Source organism: Pyrus communis, chromosome 2 (genome assembly GCF_963583255.1).
Source record: "Pyrus communis chromosome 2, drPyrComm1.1, whole genome shotgun sequence".
NCBI classification, from domain to species: Eukaryota; Viridiplantae; Streptophyta; class Magnoliopsida; order Rosales; family Rosaceae; genus Pyrus; species Pyrus communis.
The window spans coordinates 2,729,188-2,747,745 of NC_084804.1; the positions used below are offsets into that span (position 1 = coordinate 2,729,188).

At 36.6% G+C, this 18,558-nt stretch overlaps 3 protein-coding genes across 4 annotated transcripts; 2 read left to right on the forward strand and 1 right to left on the reverse strand.

Annotated features, from left to right (window-relative positions):
* The first annotated feature begins 1,265 nt into the window (after positions 1–1,265).
* LOC137726840 (RNA polymerase II C-terminal domain phosphatase-like 1) lies at positions 1,266–9,458 on the forward strand. The gene is made up of 17 exons (XM_068465796.1): positions 1,266–1,953; positions 2,705–3,181; positions 3,367–3,577; positions 3,676–3,833; positions 3,963–4,033; positions 4,141–4,243; positions 4,365–4,448; positions 4,573–5,154; positions 5,268–5,331; positions 5,722–5,852; positions 5,930–5,983; positions 6,631–6,727; positions 7,504–7,739; positions 7,850–7,939; positions 8,068–8,133; positions 8,228–8,295; positions 8,753–9,458. Exons 1-17 carry the CDS (start codon positions 1,675–1,677, stop codon positions 8,859–8,861), a joined length of 2,880 nt encoding a protein of 959 aa, XP_068321897.1. The 5' UTR covers positions 1,266–1,674; the 3' UTR covers positions 8,862–9,458.
* Positions 9,459–10,103: 645 nt separating this feature from the next.
* On the forward strand, positions 10,104–12,332 carry LOC137726841 (clathrin light chain 1-like). The gene is made up of 3 exons (XM_068465797.1): positions 10,104–10,604; positions 11,420–11,573; positions 11,658–12,332. The coding sequence occupies exons 1-3, from the start codon at positions 10,249–10,251 to the stop codon at positions 12,111–12,113; spliced, it is 966 nt and encodes a 321-aa protein (XP_068321898.1). The 5' UTR covers positions 10,104–10,248; the 3' UTR covers positions 12,114–12,332.
* Positions 12,333–13,209: 877 nt separating this feature from the next.
* LOC137726842 (cold-responsive protein kinase 1-like) lies at positions 13,210–16,373 on the reverse strand. Of its 2 annotated transcripts, none has more exons than XM_068465799.1 (7): positions 16,236–16,373; positions 15,693–15,899; positions 15,446–15,558; positions 14,711–14,921; positions 14,384–14,621; positions 14,101–14,251; positions 13,210–13,882 (listed from the first exon to the last, which is right to left on the reverse strand). In XM_068465799.1, the coding sequence occupies exons 2-7, from the start codon at positions 15,772–15,774 to the stop codon at positions 13,559–13,561; spliced, it is 1,119 nt and encodes a 372-aa protein (XP_068321900.1). In that variant the 5' UTR covers positions 15,775–15,899; positions 16,236–16,373; the 3' UTR covers positions 13,210–13,558. The 2 variants fall into 2 exon arrangements, with proteins under 2 accessions (XP_068321900.1, XP_068321899.1); XM_068465798.1 differs by lacking the exon at positions 16,236–16,373 and adding an exon at positions 15,988–16,206.
* Positions 16,374–18,558: the final 2,185 nt, after the last annotated feature.

Genomic DNA, 18,558 nt, shown 5'->3' on the forward strand with positions numbered 1-18,558 from the left:
AAGTCTGTATTTCACACAATTGATTTTGAGTTCGATTTCTAATACTGGTAAATCACGCGATGTTACTACTTGAGATTAAAATATCTTTGTGAGTCTTTCCGATCCTAAAATTAAAAAAAGTTTTCGTGGCTTTGCCACCAACTGGTTCATTTTTTAAAGGAAAAAAAAACTTTTTATTTTTTATTTTTAACAAATGATATTATTTATATTAAAAGGGAGGGGGTGAGTTTAGTCTCACAATTGATTAACAATAAAGTGATTCAAATTCACCTTTAGCGAGAATCGAACATAAGACTTCTCACTTACAAGTGTAGATAAATATTCCTAAACCGTAATACTAAGTGACAAAGAAAAAAAAACTCTTAGAAAAGTCTAAATTCTTTGATTTGAAATAAGTTAACACATTGAATAATGAGCATTTATTTGCCACAAATTTGTAACTCCATGAAACGTTATGTATGTACAGGTATATAGAAAATGGTTGTAATAAAAAAGCAAACGTTATATCGAAATGAAAGTTTGGCAGACACAACGACACGAGGGCAAAGGTGTAATATTACAGGCGAGAAGTCAAATTTTCAGAATCCCAAAAACCACAGCCGTACATAATGTCAACCAACCTCCATCTGCCACGTGTTATGACCCAAAATCTAACCTGTCAACCCGTCACCCATAAACTTTCCATATTCCTTATCTTCCCCAGCTTTATTAACTCACGTTTCACCTGAGCCCCCGCTTTTAGAACACCGTCACGTTAACCTCAACATTGTGTAACGGTATAAGGGTATGAGATAATTTATGACATGTTTACTTAAACGAGTATCAGCGTTATTTTGATCTATGACTAATGCATGGATATAACATAATTATCTTTTATTCTCGTTTTTATGCGTTTACTAACTAATACCGACTATATTACGTAGTTGTCAGATCTATATTAAGTATCCAAAACTAAAAAAACTTAAATTTAAATCAATCACAAGAATAATGACTTGTTCATTCTCCTTTTCAGTTTCTGGCTTTCTTGTTCCATGAATATTTTCCTTCAACTTAACCAACGTGTTAATAATTATACGATAAAAATTTTCATTTAAACGGAATTTGAATCTCTGATTCTGTAAATTACAGAAGAATTTTGGAAATTTATAAAAATAGCATGAAAGAAGTATAAATTAGGAAAATGGCCCAAGAGTCGAGGTGTCGTTTTATTATATTTAATTTTGTTTTATAATATTATTATCTGACATATGAATTGCACTGCTAATTTGACCTTTCGCTATCTGGATCTAGGGTTTCTCCTTGCGACGGCTCCTCGTTCTTCTCCATCGTCACCATACCCTAGCTTTTAGCACCAGAATTCAGAACAAAAATCCGATTCCATTTCGTAAACGCTGCATCATCAATCAAGGATCTAAGATCTTCACTCGAAAATAAAACCCTAATTTTTTTTTCTTTTTTTTCTACGAATTTCAGTGATTTAAAACCAAATTTGGGATTTTTTTTTTGGAGATGACGACGATGTTGAAAGAAATCAACGAAATTGATGTTTTTATTGAATGAAACTTTCATGAGAGATCAAAGGAGGGAATAAAATTTCTGAGTTTCTTTTTTATTTTTTTCTCTTCTTGGATGGTGTTTGGGCATTGAGAAAATTGGTGTTTGGCAAGTGAGAAAATGTATAAGTCCGTGTATAAAGGCGAAGATTTACTTGGGGAAGTAGAGATATATCCAACAGTGAACGAGAACAACAAGAATGTTCTGGATGAGTTGAAGGAAATCAGAATAAGCTATTTTTCTCAACCAAGTGAAAGATGTCCACCAGTGGCAGTGCTTCATACCATAAACTCCTCCAATGGAGTTTGCTTCAAATTGATGGAGTCAAAGACGTCGCCGTTGTCGTCTCCGGACACGCCGCTCTTTCTTTTGCACTCCTCCATGACTCAGGAGAACAAGGTATCGCAGCACAACCATTGAATTAAACTCCCACCTCCAAGAAAATAACAAAATTGCAGGAAAAAAACAGAAAAAAATTGAAAACCCATATTCTAATTTAACCCCTTTAACTTTATAATGTTGTTACAGAGGACTCTGAACAATTTCACATGGACCAATTTTGAATTTCACTATAAAGTTTGAAACTTTGGATGAACCCAGTAAAATTTTTGCCCCAAATTGCATGAGCTGTATGAACTTTTAACTGTTTTGAACTGAAACTGTGGACTTAATTTCATAGAATTGTAAGATGCACTTCATTCCTCAACTTACTGAGTTTAGTACAACGACAGAACGCTTTGATGTTGAGAATATACCTTATGGTTATTTTTTGGTGATGGCTTGTTTCTGATCTTGCTGTATATTTGCTTGCGGGATTGTGTGAATGGTTACATGTAGAGATGATGATTGTGTGAATTATTCATTCACGAGTATTGGATGATTTTGTTTTTGTTGTGTTCTAATTGGATGTGAGTGTTTAAGGAAGAACTCTAGAATTCTGCAGTACCAAGTTTTCAGTTTTGTTATATGTTGGAATGCAGCCTAGAGTCCTTTATAAAATGGAAACATGCAGTTGCCTAATTCTTATCATGGTTTGAACTTTATTTGTTAATGTTGATTGAAAAGTAAGTTTTGTTTCTGCCTGTGTTATCTGGAATGAATGGTAGTTTGTGCAAACCTTGAGAATGATTCCCGTCATGCTTTTCTTCAGACTGCAGTAATGCCACTAGGAGGGGAGGAGCTTCATTTGGTTGCCATGCAATCGAGGAATGGTGGTAAACAGTGCCCATGTTTCTGGGGATTCTATGTTGCATCAGGACTATACAATTCTTGCCTTGTCATGCTGAATCTTAGATGTCTGGGCATTGTATTTGATCTCGATGAAACACTCATTGTTGCAAATACCATGCGCTCTTTTGAGGATCGAATTGAGGCCCTACAGAGGAAGATAAGCACTGAGGTGGACCCGCAACGTATTTCTGGTATGCTTGCAGAGATCAAGCGGTATCAAGATGACAAGTTTATATTGAAGCAATATGCTGAAAATGATCAAGTTGCTGATAATGGGAGAGTTGTCAAAACTCAATCTGAGGTTGTTCCGGCCTTGTCTGACAATCATCAACCTATTATTCGGCCTCTTATACGATTACACGAGAAGAATATTATACTTACTCGCATTAATCCGCAGGTATGTAATTACCTTGTTTATTATCTTTGTCATCGTTTATTTATCCTCATTTGGTTATTTTGGTCAACATCTGCTTGATCCGGTTGTGTGGATGGTTTTGTTGTTTTCGCAATATCTGTCTTTTGTTTGTAAGTTTCCATACTCATCGTTATAAGGTCCTAAGTAACATAGGATTTCTATCTTAGATTCGTGATACAAGTGTTCTCGTGAGGTTGAGACCTGCATGGGAGGATCTTCGGAGCTACCTGACTGCAAGAGGGCGCAAGCGGTTTGAGGTTTATGTTTGCACAATGGCTGAAAGGGATTATGCATTGGAAATGTGGAGGCTTCTTGATCCTGATTCAAATTTGATAAACTCAAATAAATTACTTGATCGTATTGTCTGTGTGAAGTCTGGTAATTGTTATATTTCATTTATAAATTTTGTTTTGCAATTTCACTGGAAATGAAATGCATTTCTCCATTTAATTAATGGATTTCATATATTATGATAGGTTCAAGAAAGTCATTGTTCAATGTATTCCAAGAAAGCTTATGCCATCCTAAGATGGCATTGGTAATTGATGATCGATTGAAAGTGTGGGATGACAGAGATCAACCTCGGGTGCATGTTGTTCCTGCTTTTGCCCCGTATTATGCTCCTCAAGCTGAAGTAAAAGTCTTTGCTGTGTTTTATATGGATATTAACTTTTTAAACTGATCTATTGTCAAAAATGCACATTTTACATATTTATTTATTTTCCTCTTTAGCTTGAACTCATCGTACCTCCTAATATTACAGGGAAATAACACTGTCCCTGTCCTGTGTGTTGCAAGAAATGTTGCTTGCAATGTCAGAGGTGGATTTTTTAAGTAAGGAATTAATGTCTCTAAACTGTTTTCGTGTAAAGCCATGCTCTGTTTATGAGCAAAGTAATGGTGTTCTGTTGGCATGACATCACCTTTTGGTGTGATAACAGAGAATTTGATGACAGTCTTCTACAAAAGATACCTGAAATTTTTTATGAAGATGATATTAAAGATGTCCCTTCACCTGATGTGAGCAATCATCTAGTTTCAGAGGTTAGTTGGAACAATTGTATGATATTCTTTTTTTTTTTTAATGAAATTTCTCCTGAAAAATTTCCTCCACACCACAGTTGTCACAATATGACAATTCCACTAATAGATTTTGGTTGTTCAGGATGATACTTCTGCTGTAAATGGAAACAGAGACCCGCTCGCTTTTGATGGCATGGCAGATGCTGAGGTTGAAAGAAGACTGAAGGTATATAAGGATTCAGTATTTCCATTGACATGTGAACTTTCCACTTTGGATGAACGTTTTTGTGCATCTGCATTTGCAAATTTGTTAAAGTTAATTTATTGGTTGACCTATTTCTGGCATGTAGGAAGCAACCTCAGCTGCTTTAACGGCCTCTTTAGTAGTCACTAACATAGATCAAAGGCTTGCTTCTCTTCAGTACTCAATGGCTCCTTCCTCTAGCACAACTTCACTGCCATCAAGTCAGCAATCAGCAATGACTTTTCCTAATATGCAGTTCCCTCAGGCAGCTTCAGTGGTTAAACCGTTGGGTCATCTTGGCGCTGCAGAACCAAGCTTGCATAGTTCTCCTGCTAGAGAGGAGGGAGAGGTACCTGAATCAGAGTTAGACCCTGATACAAGGCGGAGGCTACTGATTTTGCAGCATGGCCAAGATACAAGAGAACCACCACCGAGTGAGCCCCCATTTGCTACCAGACCTCCAGTACAAGCCTCTGTTCCACGGGTGCAACCGCATCCAGGCTGGTTTCCAGTGGAGGAAGAAATGAGCCCTCGGCAACTGAGCCGGATGGTACCCAAAGAACTTCCATTAGATCCAGATCCAATGCAGATTGAGAAGCGACCTCATCATTCATCTTTTTTCTCTAAGGTTGATAACTCTATTCCATCTGATAGGATTCTTCAAGACAATCAAAGATTTCCAAAAGAGGTATTTACACTTTGTTGATCTGGCTTTAATCCTATTTTGTTATGCTGAGTGGTGGATGTTGCATGTGACTGGATTGTAGACAAGACTAGTCCTAAAAGATTATTGTTTTCCAGGCATTTCATAGAGATGATCGGCTGAGATTCAACCATGCATCGGCTGGCTATCATTCAGTGTCAGGTGAGCTATGACATGCACAATTGAGTACTACGATGATTTTCATGGTTTATTTTATTTATTTTGGTACAAATTCATTGATAGATGCTGCTTTCAAGGCTTGAACATTTTCCAAAAGTACTTTTACCATCAGTAGTGTACTATCATAATTTGCCTAGAGTTTCCCATGTTTGAGACTATACCATGGCAATGATTATTCTTTTTTGGAAGGTTATTAATCGAGTATTATTTACGCAATCGGGTTATCTTATCTTCTTTTTGAATTTTTATCCAAGTGGAATTTAATGGTTCTTGTCTTTCTTAAAATGTGTAACTAACAGTTGTTTTATTTGTATGTAATTATTGTATATTATCATGAGAGTGGTGTAATATAACGGGGACATGAATTTGAAGGTGAGGAGATTCCCTTGAGTCGATCCTCTTCCATGAATAGAGATGTGGACTTTGAATCTGGACGAGCTATATCAAATGCAGAGACTCCTGCTGGAGCCTTACAGGAAATCGCAATGAAGTGTGGAGCCAAGGTATTTTGAGCTGTTTGTGTTGCAGTAGAAAACTTACTCTTCATTTTTTGCATATATCAAAACCTCGTGTTCCACAGGTGGAGTTTAGGCCAGCTTTGGTTGCTAGCACGGAACTCCAGTTTTACGTTGAGGTACTTTCAATCTTTGGCTTACTACCTTATAATTCCACATTAGTTTCTGGGGTATCACGTTTTGAACTTATCTAACCATAGTTTAATGTTTTCTTGGTGAGAGTTTGGGATGTGTAAATAACTTAACTTGTCTTTGAAAAAATTAAACCATTCAGTAATAAGTCGTATCGTTTGTGACATTTGATGTACATTTCAATTTTTGATATTTTAGGGACTTTATGTCCACAAGTTGATAACTTTGGTTTCGAGTGAAGAGGGAGCTAAGACAGGAAATCGCATTCCGTTTGTATTCTATTTCATATTAAAATGATGGTTTGCTTTTATAGATCACATCTTAGTATCTTACTAAGTTTTGTTGATATTTTTAATTTTTTAAAGCAGATTAGTAAATATGTGTGCTCCCCATTCCATAGCAATACGGTACACTTGAAAGGAGCATATCTAATTGATGGTAATGGGTGTAATTAGTGTTGGTAATCAGTTGTAAATGGCCTCAATAATTTGAATCAATGAATTTCATATGCATTGTAGGTCAAACTGTACCATGTAGCTTATCCCAGAAATTGTTTTTATTACTTTCTGATGTTGCATTTTCCTTTGTTGGGGATGCCACACGTTAATTAGTTTATCCATTTTGCCTTTTGTAGGCTTGGTTTGCAGGAGAGAAAATTGGTGAAGGAAGTGGTAAAACAAGAAGGGAAGCTCATTTCCAGGCTGCCGAGGGTTCTCTAAAAAACTTAGCCAGTAAGATTTCTTATTGCTGTATTTATTGCCACTAGCTTGGGCGATCTGTCATTCTCAATATTATTTTCGTGCCTGTTCAAGTGGTTCTTGTACCAGTAAATTTATGCTCGACAAACTGATTTGATACTAGAGCAGTGATGGAACAAATTGACAACTAATTGATTTTTGACACATGTGAAGCCCACCTCAAGGCTAATATTCCATTTGCTTCTTTTCTTCCAAAAATTAAATGATGGCAAAATGTTCTAGGCAGCGTTGTCCTTGACTGTTAAGCCACAAACACTACAATCTCCTAACTTTCGATGGAAAAGGATATTGTGGAATTAAGTCAATATATGACATATTTTTAAGATCTATCTTCTGCTTAATATTTTAAACTCTCGAGTCACTGATATAATCATACTGGAGCTGATCTTAGATGATTATTCTGCTGAACGAAGTGCTTTTGTAGCAAAAGCCATGGATGGAGGATTGAGGGGTTATTTTAAACTTTGTCAGCTTTCCATCAGGGGTTAAAGATGCCAGTCAATCAATTTTGAAAGTTTTTAGCTGAACAATTAACTGTTGGAACAATACGAAACTACTGACCGAGGACCTACTGCGCTAAAACAAAGTCAACTTGCTTATGAAATTATTGCACAAAACAGGATCTGTACTAGGGAATATTGGGTTGGCTTGGTTCTGTCCATAGATGGGAAAATATTCTTGAGGTATCTCTCTAGTTTCCTTTTATTTTGTGTGTGTGTGTGTGACAATCCTGGACAACATTTTTGCAGATATATACCTTTCCCGCGTCAAGCTTGATTCTGTGCCTGTTAATGGGGAAATGAGCAAGTTTTCTAATGTTAACAACAATGGTTTTGTGGGTAATGCGAATTCTTTTGGGATCCAGTCATTTCCCAAAGAGGAGTCCCTGTCATCTTCAACTTCATCGGAGCCTTCTAGGCCACTAGACCCTAGGCTTGAAGGCTTCCAAAAATCTATGAATTCAGTCTCTGCCCTCAAAGAACTTGTAAGACTCAATACATGATAGTTTGCAAGTCTCTCTATCTTTTTTCTCTCTTATTCCAGGTGCTGAATGATGTTATGATTATTGACGTTCCATAATTTTTACTATTTCAGTGTATGATGGAGGGCCTTGGTGGTGTAGTTTTTCAACCGCGACCTCCACCTTCAGCTAATTCAGTTGAGAAAGATGAAGTGCACGTACAGGTTTGTATTTGCCATGATTACATGCTTCATTATTCTGAATCACATTTGAGTTTTGTCTTGAAGCATGTTTCTTTTCTCTTTCTGCCCCCTTCCTTTCTTTATAATTCTCTATTGTTATTATGTTACAGGTTGAAATAGATGGAGAGGTCTTGGGAAAGGGGATTGGGTTGACGTGGGATGAGGCTAAGATGCAGGTAATTTTTCTACTGGTCCAATTCGGAGTACCCTTCATGGTGCCTAGTCTTTTTGAAATGTAATATCTGTCCATCTAAACAATCTTTTCCTTAGGCCGCTGAAAAGGCGCTCGGAAGTCTAAGATCAACTTTATTTGCTCAGAAACGTCAGGTTTCTCCAAGGTGTGTGAATTCATCAGCTGCAAGTGTGTAATTATGTTTGCCAATTTTTTAATGAAGTTTGAACTTTGGTTGGATCAAGCAGCCCCGAAAGTGAGCCAATAATTCAGTTGGCTCTATTTCGTAGCTCTTGGTGCACATGACATGAAAGCTCTTGCAGCTTTGATTAGTTTTACAGCTCCGGCCAACAAACTAAAACTTATGAGGATAATTGAAAATTATACGTCGCTTTAAATTTTAGCAAAACTTTCTTGCTTTCTGTATTGACTTCTTGCAGAATATCGAAAAAATATGTAGGTTGAGACCTTTTCCTTTTTTTTCTCTTTGTAAATGTTGTTAGTTGCTAGTCAATATCCTCTCTCTCTCTCTCTCTCTCTCTCTCTCTCTCTCCATATATATATATATATATATATATATATTGTGTATTCTTCCCTTCTAATTTGGTGTTTCTGTTAAAAAGGTCTTTCCAAGGGATGCCAAATAAACGAATGAAGCAGGAGTTTCCACAAGTTCTGCAACGGATGCCCTCTTCTGCTAGATATCCGAAAAATGCTCCACCAGTTCCCTGAAAATCATACCACCATTTCATCCCCTTTTGGTTTAGCTACTGACATAACGTCTTCCGTACATATTATAGAGAAGGGCGAGGACCATGGAGCCGTAGCTGCTTAATTGTGGACAAGATTGAGCTTACAGCTTCGTTACAGATTCTTCTGAAAGAACGGGGAGGTGCTTGTCAGGTGACTAGAGTCCTAACATTCTTGTGGTTTTAAGTCGTTGTAATGATTTCCCCCCACAACCAAATATGCTTATAAGCCTCCTTGAACGTTTTCGGAAGGCAATGCCTTGTAACTCCTTTTTTGTGTGGTTGACGCATTTCTTCCAAGACTTTCGAAAGGGCCTATCTAGGTAGGATTAACAGTGTATTGATGTCTAGTTACCGGAAGTAAACTGGACACGGAGGCTTCGAGGGAGAGTTGCGGCTATGTAGTCCCGGCACGCTCTGCATTGACGGTTATTTCAGTCTGACTGCCAGTTTTCTTTCGGTCTCCATCTCTGGCAAAGATTGGGAGTACAAGAAAATGTCAGTCTTCTGGGATATGTTACTTTGAGGTGCAACTGCTTACTGATGTAAATTGAGCTTAATGTAATATGGTTTTCGCGTACCGTCGACGGATTGGAAATTTTGTTGCCAGTTTTGCGTTTGTTGATAATTTTTTTGAAGAAACAATATTATCTACACTGACGGCAGGGGGGAGGGAGTAGGCTAAGCCTCACAATGCGGTTCAAATTCATTTTTGGCAAAAATCAAATCTAAAACCTCTCATTTACAAGTGAAGAGAAATACTCTTAGATCGTAATATTAAGGGTTGGGTTGTTGATGCTCTGACGAATCTGGTAGCATCCTTACATAAGAGCAGGGTGTGGTGCGAGCATAAAATGCTCTCGTCAAGTGAGGTGAGAGAGAGAGAGGGAGGGATATACACATACGACATGAAAGTTAATAATTAATAAAAAGTTTTTTAGACAAAATAGTTTTTGACTCTTGATATTGAAAATCGATAGAAGTAGTTTCTGAGTTTGTCTACTGTAAATTATTTTGATCATTTTATGAAAAATCTATTAATATTCTCGTTAAGTGAAAGGGTTGGTTTGACAAGTATAGTCTTAAAAAAGTGGTTAGATGGTCGTTTCATGCGATAATTTAACGAAGATATTGACATATTTTTCATATAATGAAATGGTTTAAGATGGACAATCGTCGCATACTGCATTATGTCATAAGATAATATATATTATCGCGTAAAAATTTGGTGGTCCGAAAGTTAGTCAAAATTCACAGCGAAATTTGACAAGGACAAAATTAGAGCTTCTTCCATTAGTTTCCAATTAAAACCTCCTTCTTTCAACTGAAATCCTCTTCAGACAGAGAGACAGAAATCGCCGCCGCCAAAAATGGCTTCCTTCGACGCTTTCAGCGTGGACGGCGACGATCTTCATGCCCCTAACAGCCAATTTGACCAGGACGACGTCGTCGTCGAGAGCTACGCCGACTACGGCTCCTACACCGACCACGGCCCCGCCGCTGCCGCCGCCCCTGACTCCCCGGATGTTTTCGGATTCGACGGTCCCAGCGCCAACTACTCCCACTCCACTCCCTTCGATTCAGTTCCAGTTGAGAACGGCAACGGAAATGGCTACGGCGTTGGCGAGAACGGAATCGATGATGGCGTCTTCACATCCGACGGTCCCGTGCTCCCGGAACCTAGCGAGTTTGTCGAGGAAGGTTCCGCTCTTCGTGAGTGGCGGCGGTAAGATCCGGATCCGATTCGCTTTTTTTGGGAAATCTAGTTGCTTACTTTGTGAGCTGCTGCTTTAGATCTGTGAAATTCTGCATCCGTTTGATCTTAGATTTTGAGCTAAATATAGGTGTCTGTATTGAACTGTTGTTAGATCTGTGTGATTTCTTGTAGTTGTGATCACTAAAAGGTACGGAAGTGTTAGTTCATTAGTTGCGATTTTTCGAGAAAGGTTGATCAAATTGTTAGGTTTATGCGGTTCTTAAAGACATAGATCAGCGATTGATTGTGTTTGTGTAGTTTGAAGCTGCTTCTAAACCAAATTGTAGTGCTTTTTGAGTCAAATTTAGTGAATCGGAATGAGGATTGCTATTGATTTTCTTGGATCTGATTGCCAGAAGGAAAATTTTTTGCTTTCAATCATAGAAGAATAAGTTCTTTCTTTCTTTGCTAGACTTGCTATAGTGAGTTGTGTGCAAAATTTAGTTTCATTTGAGGTTAATCAAACTTCATCGGAGTTTTTATCAACTCAATGACGAAAAAGGGTGGTTCAGTTTTTCCATCAAATCCAATCGGATGGTCGGTAGGAAAAAAGTCTTGGGTATAACAGTTGAACTACAGCAAACTACTAATGAAATAACAAATTTGTCATGATTGTTGTTCAAAACGACAACGGTAAGTTGATTGTAGTCATTCTAAACGACAACGGTAAGTTGCTTTAGTGATTTGTGCACGCATTGGTCGATCTGCACAAAAGTTACAAGTTAGGTAATGGTGTTATATTTCTGCTAGAATATTAATGACCTAACTTGACTTTTCTGGTACAGTCAAAATGCCATCCTGCTTGAGGAGAAGGAGAAGAGGGAGAAAGAACTGAGGAACCAAATTATTGAAGAGGCTGAGGAGTTCAAGCGTGCATTCTACGAGAAGAGGAAGCTTAACGTTGAGACCAACAAGGTCCAGAACAGAGAAAAGGAAAAGGTAAGTATTGGAATGCCCGCTTCTTGACAACTGGCCGTGGTTTTTTGCTCCTAATGCTAACAAGTTGGTTTGTATGTTGAGCAGTTGTTCTTGGTTAATCAAGAGAATTTCCATAAAAACGCTGACAAGCAAAGTTGGAAAGCAATCGCGGAGCTTATTCCGCACGAGGTTCCCAACATTGAGAAGAGGAGAGGCAAGAAGGATCAAGAAAAGAAACCAGGGATCCAAGTCATTCAAGGCCCAAAGCCGGGAAAGCCCACCGATCTTTCAAGGCTGCGGCAAATACATGTGAAGCTGAAGCATAAAACTCCACCTCACATGATTCCACCCCCACCCGCTCCAGCCAAAGACGCCAAAGACGCCAAAGACGGTAAGGCTCCGGCCAAAGATGCCAAAAATGTAAAGGATGCAGCACCAAAAGCTAATGCGACTGCAGAAGCTGAGGTGCCTGCTTCAGAAGCCAAGGATGCCACCTCCAATGGTTCTTCAAACGCTCCCGAACAAGCCGCTCCTGCACCTGCCGAGGAACTCGCTGCTTAATTCGAACCCTTCCATTTTTTTTTTTTTTTTTTTTTTGAGATTCTAATTAACTATCGGCTATAAATCGCCGGCTTCGTTTGCTACTTATTATCCGAAGATTGTAATATTTGGCCTCCATTAATTAGTGTTTAGGTTTTAATTGTGCAGGCCTTTAATATACGTTGGTGTTTGAATGTGTTGTGTTTGGGATTTGAGATTTGGAATTTTCATTGTTTGCACGCATTTTATGAATATTTACTTTTTTGGATCAGCAGACGCGTTGTGATGAACTGCATCCACATTTGTTGTGATGAGGACGAAATTTTGAATTAAAATAATGTCGATTCCATCAACCATGATGCATATGATCATCTTGTTTGATGTTTACGGATTTAGCCAAATTGGTAAGAGAAATTGTGTTTCCGTTTCTGCATTCAAGTTCGAAATTTGTTTAAATATTCAAGAATGACGCATACTGTATGGTGCGAAATTTTGCAGGGATCCTAGGGATCCCGTAATATGGATTGTCAATCATACATTGTGCAGTTAGAAATTATTTTAAAATTTAAAACTAAATATAAATAGTACATAACAAAAAGTAATCGCATTATGTACGATGAATGATCACGATCACGGAATCCTTGGAATCCCTATGAAAACTTTTCCATTTTGCAGGGATCTTTTATAACTACGCCTCTCAAAATTTTCATAGATAAAAACCATATGAAGCACAACTCTGAAAAATTAAAATTAAAATACCCTCCGACTCAATTGTTATTGCATCCAACATTCTTGCTCTTGTCGAAAGCATCTATTATGTATATATATGGGAGTTGATCCGTGACACCACTTTTGACACACGTTTTTGTGAGGTAAGTAATTTATTTTAATGATCCGAATTGTCTATCTTTTAAGTCTTTCTTCAAAAATCATGTCTACCAAGAAGCATCAAATCTGAAACCATATGGTCGGTGGACTAAAGTTTAGGGTCTCTTTGTACAACCGTATTCGTACCATTTTCTTCAATGAAAATAAATATCTTAATAGTCTTGAATTTCTCTAATTTTTTACAAGAATAATCTATAAATGATGTTATAAAAATAGATGATTCAAATCATTAAAATATATTACAAAATATACCCCACAAAAAACGCGTGTCAAGGGTGTATTGATGAATTTATCCAACATTCTTGCCTTCCATTGTACTCCTCTGAAGTAAAAAATATAACACCAGATCAAAAATAACATTACAAATTCACTATCTCAAATAAGCTCTGCTTTTGACAAAAAAAATAATTATAGACTCTGCTAAAACCACCCTCTCCCTACTCAAAATGGCTTAAAAAGAAAAGAAGAAAAAAAGCGTGTAAAATGGTTGACAAAAATTATGAACTGTTGAATAATTTCTTGCGGACTTGCAGATAATTTCATCTTCGTCTTCCTCTGAATCACAATTACATTGTTCTTCAGCGAGGTGTTACTTGAGTGATAGCGTCGGGGACGGAACTCATCTGACCGGTAGTGGTTTCAGAAAATGATTTTTTACTTGAAGGTCCGCTCAGGCTCCCTGAACTGTTGAAGAAACCTGGGGCTGTAAGTTGTTTCTCGTTGAGTCTTATGTTTCTCGAGAGCATGTCAAGAACCTGGCTCATCTTTGGTCTTCGGTTTGCTGCTGCTTGGGTGCAGAAAAATGCCACCTTCATGTACCTAAGGACTTCTTCCTCCGGAAATTCCCCCATCTCCGGGTCAGCTAGCTCCAACAGTCTCCCTTCTTCATGGAGCTGCCATGCCTATCGAAGAAACGAAAGAGTTGTAAGAGGAAGCAGAATAAGACTGCGAGTATAATCGTGGAAAAGAACGTAAATGGAAAATGAAACAAGTCCATATGACCTCAACAGCTACAAAGTGTACAAAATCGCAACATAAGATTGCGTGTATGATCAAGGAAAAGATGAATGAATCTGATGATGCCAAGAATTTTGTCGAAAGATGGAAATAAACAACACACCCATTCAAGCAGAAACTTTTCTGTCCCACCCCAGTCTCCCTTGGCACTGCCTCTTCCACATACTATTTCAAGAATAAGAACACCAAAACTGTAAACGTCGGCCTTGAGGGTTAACTGACCTCCCAATGCATATTCTGGTGCCAAATAACCACTGAAAAAAACAAAACTAAAGCATAAGCAGCTACATAAACTCTCTGTATAATCTCCTATTGAATTAAGCAAGGAAAATACAATGCAACATAAATTCCTAACTGAATCAACTAGAAATATGAAAGTAACGTACGTTGTTCCCGCAATCCTTGTGCTGATATGAGTGATATCATCAGGGAAGAGTTTAGCCAACCCGAAGTCTCCGATTTTCGGGTTAAAATCTGTGTCTAAAAGTATATTACTAGCCTTGATATCTCTATGTACAATATGTGGCACCAGTTCTTCATGAAGATACGTAAGACCCCTGGCAGTACCCAAGCAAATGGCTGATCTTTTTTCCCAATCCAGTTTGATGGTTCTACTCGTTGGACCTACAAACAAAAGGAAAACAAATTAGCCTTATCCTTGTGTATTGTGTAACTACAGTTTTCTTTACATGCTAAAAAATTCATCCATTTACCTAATAATGCATGATCAAGGCTTTTATTCTCAACATATTCATAGACCAAAACTCGATCAGCTTCCTGAACACAGCACCCAATCAACTCAACAAGGTTTGGATGCCGGACATTTGAGATAGTGTTAATCTCATTTAAGAATTCACGGACTCCCTGCTTCGACTGAGCAGCAAGTGTCTTGACAGCAATATGCTTTCCACTTGTCAGGGTTCCCTAGCAAAACGCAGCTAAACTACTAAGACAATATGAAATGTCATGGACAAAAACCATCTACGTATTCTGATTAATGCATAATCATTATTAAAGTTTGTCCTTTGAAATGTAAGACCAGCAACGAAAGCTTGGAAACTAGGAAATAGAAATTACTGTCAAGAAACGTCGCAGAATTCAATCCAAATTGGTGGCTAACATTCTTAATCACCGCATGATCTAAAGTAAAAACATAATACTAGGAAAATACAAAATCACTATTTTTCTCAAATCTTGAACTACAGGTGAGAGTTTTTAGCTGACCAAACATTGCATCTATGTGTTAAAAAACATAAAGATAGAACTTGAAGTGTTCTTAAAACGAAAACCCAATTGCTTGATATTTTGAGCCAACTCATTAGTCATTGCAACAAATTTGGAATCGAAAACAACTAACATAATTCGAACCACAGATATCATGAATTCTCTATAATTGGTGCAAAACTTCCAATTATAACTATTACAAGACAAATGCATAATCTGAGTACCTTGTATACAGTTCCAAAACCGCCTCGCCCGATCTTATTACTCGGATGGAAATTATCCGTCGCAGATCTTAATTCATTGTAGGAGAAAGCCTTGATATTTTCCAGCACATTCTCTATGCAACACACAAAACAAACAATCAATCACAATTACAATGATGATCCAGCAGAATCACATGAATAAAAACCAACGTATGGAGGTAAAAAAATAACAAAACCAAAAAGTGGGAACATTTAACCATGTCCGTACCATCAAGATCATGGCCAAATTGACCAGAACCAGATTTCCTTTTCCTCTCAGCAACCGAAGCACCAAAGCAGCTGCAACGCATGTTAACTTGTCCACAATAATCAAATCCTACCTTCTAGGTTCTCTCAAATTTACAGAAAAAACAGCTCCCTTTTGATCGGAGAGCCCTCCCTAATCAGAGTTGGACCGACCCATGTTGCCAAAATCCTAAATTTCACAACCAAATGATCACAAAAATTTCCTCAAAACTCCAAAAGTTCTAACTAATATGATTTGAATATTCGAAAAAACCCACCTCGTGGATTTGCAGATTACCAATCAAGTTTTGATGTCCTGATTCCCTTTAGCATCTGTTTCTGGCAGCAACCATGGAGAGCGAGAGAGAGCTTGAAATTGTCAGTTAATAAAAAATAAAAAAAATTAAAAAGTGCAATCTTTTATAATATAAAAAGGAAAAAAAAATGGACAAGGAGAAAGCTTTTGGTGGCCGTCTCTCTTGGTATTAAAATGCAGGCTTAGGTGTGATTTGTGTATTTTGTTTACCTTTATGGGCGGGCGGAAACGGAACCGTAGACTCGTACTTGTGTTCCCATCTCCATTAACTGTCACTGTTGCTGCTCAAACTTGAAAGGTGACCATTTTCCTTTTTTCCTCTCCTCTCTTTCCCCTCTCAGTGTTTTTTTGGGAGTATTTATCGAATACAGCCAAATATTAGTCTTTAATTTCAAAAATGTCAATTTTTATAAAAGCATTTAAATATATTCAAAATGTCACTTAAATGTACTCAAATACCCTTAATTCATACAAATAACTAATTGTTGATTAAAAGATTCTTGTGCGATAATCAAGTGGTGCTTTCACTAATTTTTCTAATATGCACTTGAAGAATTTCTATTCTGTAAACCTTAAAATATGCTTTTTGTACTTTCTAAGACGTGTCGGTTCCCTTACCACAGTTAATGATAACCTTCAAAACATAATCCGGACACAGACAACACCCTTAATAATGCAAAGGTGGAAAATTAAATACGAAGCACATATAATCCAAAGGAAAATTGAGAAAAATAATGTTACAAAAATTGATAGTTCATTCTTCTATAAATATTCAATCGAAAGAATAAACTACAAAAGCAAAGAGAAAACGAATACGAGAAAAAGTGCAAAAAATTAACCATCTACACTCATCTTCGTTTAGGGATGCACAATTCTTCACCAATAGTCAATGTCTTCACTAGGTCTCCTCCAATTTTAAGGTTTAGTTGTGAGAACTCTTCATCTAATAGGGTTTTGGTTTTTTAATTTATTAAGTTTAAAGCTTAATGGTATTTGTGTCTATTTAAGTGATATTTTAGATATATTTGAAATTTTTTATAAAAACTGATATTATTTAAATTAGGGGCTAATATTTGACTATATTTGATAAATACACTTTTTTTAGCTGCTCATAATTTGCGTCTTGTAATTAATTGACATCAGTATTCCATTTTGCTATGCTCACAATGACATCATTATTCATTTTTTCTCTATTTATGGGAACATCGTTTGTCATTGTATCGATTGTATTAAGTCACATATATAACGTAGAACAACTTACATAGTATTGATATATCTAAATTCTTTCTCCTACTAAAAGCATATCTAATGCATTGCGCAAGGGCCGGAGGCTGAATCTAGCACCCCAAATTGTGGATATAGTCTAATTTTTCTTTGTTTCGTTTTAAGAAAACACGTTTGACATATTTTATTTAGGAAATATAACATTCATTAAGGATAAATAAGTCAATAGATAATATTTCATTTATGTACTGAAACAAACTTCATATTGTAATAAGTTAAAATTTTTCTTGGTCTCATCTTAATAAAACATGCATCCACATCGTTATAATTGTTAATGAGTGTAAAAATATGCAAGAAATAAAATACTTAGTGCCCATTAAATCTTATTTAGAACATACAATATTTATCAAGGATAAATAAGGCAATAAATAATATTTTTAACTACACATCAATTAAATTGGTTTGGTCCCAACAGTATAACTTTACAGGGGTTTTACTGTATTTTTAGTAAGTTTTGAACGATTTTGTTTTGATCCCTGAAAAAAATAATTTTTCTTGAAATATAGTTTTGAATAATTAAACAGTTCAGAATATGTAAACAAACAAAAAATAAGATGAAATGGATTTGTTAGACTAATTAATTTGGGTTAATTTATTAAAAACCACTTCCAAAATTTGTTGTCCGTTCTGGACCACCAATGTTAAAGCAATTTACAGCATGCAATACCGTTTTCTCTCTTTCTAGCCTCGTTCATTTTTAACACATGCAAGCATATGCAACTAATCTATATTTTTCGTATAGGATGGTGTTATTTATACATTTTATTTTATCTACCACACACTTAGTTGACTTCTATCATTTGATTTGTTTCGATTCATTCAATAGACAGGCATGAATTAAGAGGATGTGTGAAATATAAAAAGAAGTATGAGGTTTCCGTATGAAATCAAGGAAATCGGATCCCAAAAGAATGTATCGTTTAAATGTAAATGCAAAGCTTTTTGCTCTAGTAATTAAACTCGCCATTTGTCCATGTTGTAATCGCGGAACCATAATTTTTTTCGCAATTAGGCGTGCAAATGAAACTTTTTATAAAATAGCTCTTCAGATTTGCATAACTTCTCATTTTGATTCCTGAGATTTGAAATCAATATAATTGGTCCATCTGAGTTTATCCACTATCAATCATTTTGGTCATTCATTGAAAAATATCCATTAAATAAGAATAGAATGACCAAAATACCCTTACTTTTTGTCAAATTCTGTTGCCCCATTATTTATTAAAGTAAGGGTATATTTGTCATTTTG

What these genes read in the sequence shown, in the direction of transcription:
- LOC137726840 (XM_068465796.1), top strand. Translation starts at nt 1,675, where the DNA reads ATGTATAAGTCCGTGTATAAAGGCGAAGATTTACTTGGGGAAGTAGAG. An exon ending in TTCTCTAAAAAACTTAGCCA is followed by an intron (nt 6,728 to 7,503) that starts GTAAGATTTCTT and finishes ACATTTTTGCAG; the next exon opens with ATATATACCTTTCCCGCGTC. An exon ending in AAGATGAAGTGCACGTACAG is followed by an intron (nt 7,940 to 8,067) that starts GTTTGTATTTGC and finishes ATTATGTTACAG; the next exon opens with GTTGAAATAGATGGAGAGGT.
- LOC137726841 (XM_068465797.1), top strand. Translation starts at nt 10,249, where the DNA reads ATGGCTTCCTTCGACGCTTTCAGCGTGGACGGCGACGATCTTCATGCC. An exon ending in GCTCTTCGTGAGTGGCGGCG is followed by an intron (nt 10,605 to 11,419) that starts GTAAGATCCGGA and finishes TTTCTGGTACAG; the next exon opens with TCAAAATGCCATCCTGCTTG. An exon ending in AGAACAGAGAAAAGGAAAAG is followed by an intron (nt 11,574 to 11,657) that starts GTAAGTATTGGA and finishes TATGTTGAGCAG; the next exon opens with TTGTTCTTGGTTAATCAAGA.
- LOC137726842 (XM_068465799.1), bottom strand. Translation starts at nt 15,774, where the DNA reads ATGCGTTGCAGCTGCTTTGGTGCTTCGGTTGCTGAGAGGAAAAGGAAA. An exon ending in ATTTGGCCATGATCTTGATG is followed by an intron (nt 15,559 to 15,692) that starts GTACGGACATGG and finishes TGTGTTGCATAG; the next exon opens with AGAATGTGCTGGAAAATATC. An exon ending in AAAAGTTTCTGCTTGAATGG is followed by an intron (nt 13,883 to 14,100) that starts GTGTGTTGTTTA and finishes TTTCTTCGATAG; the next exon opens with GCATGGCAGCTCCATGAAGA.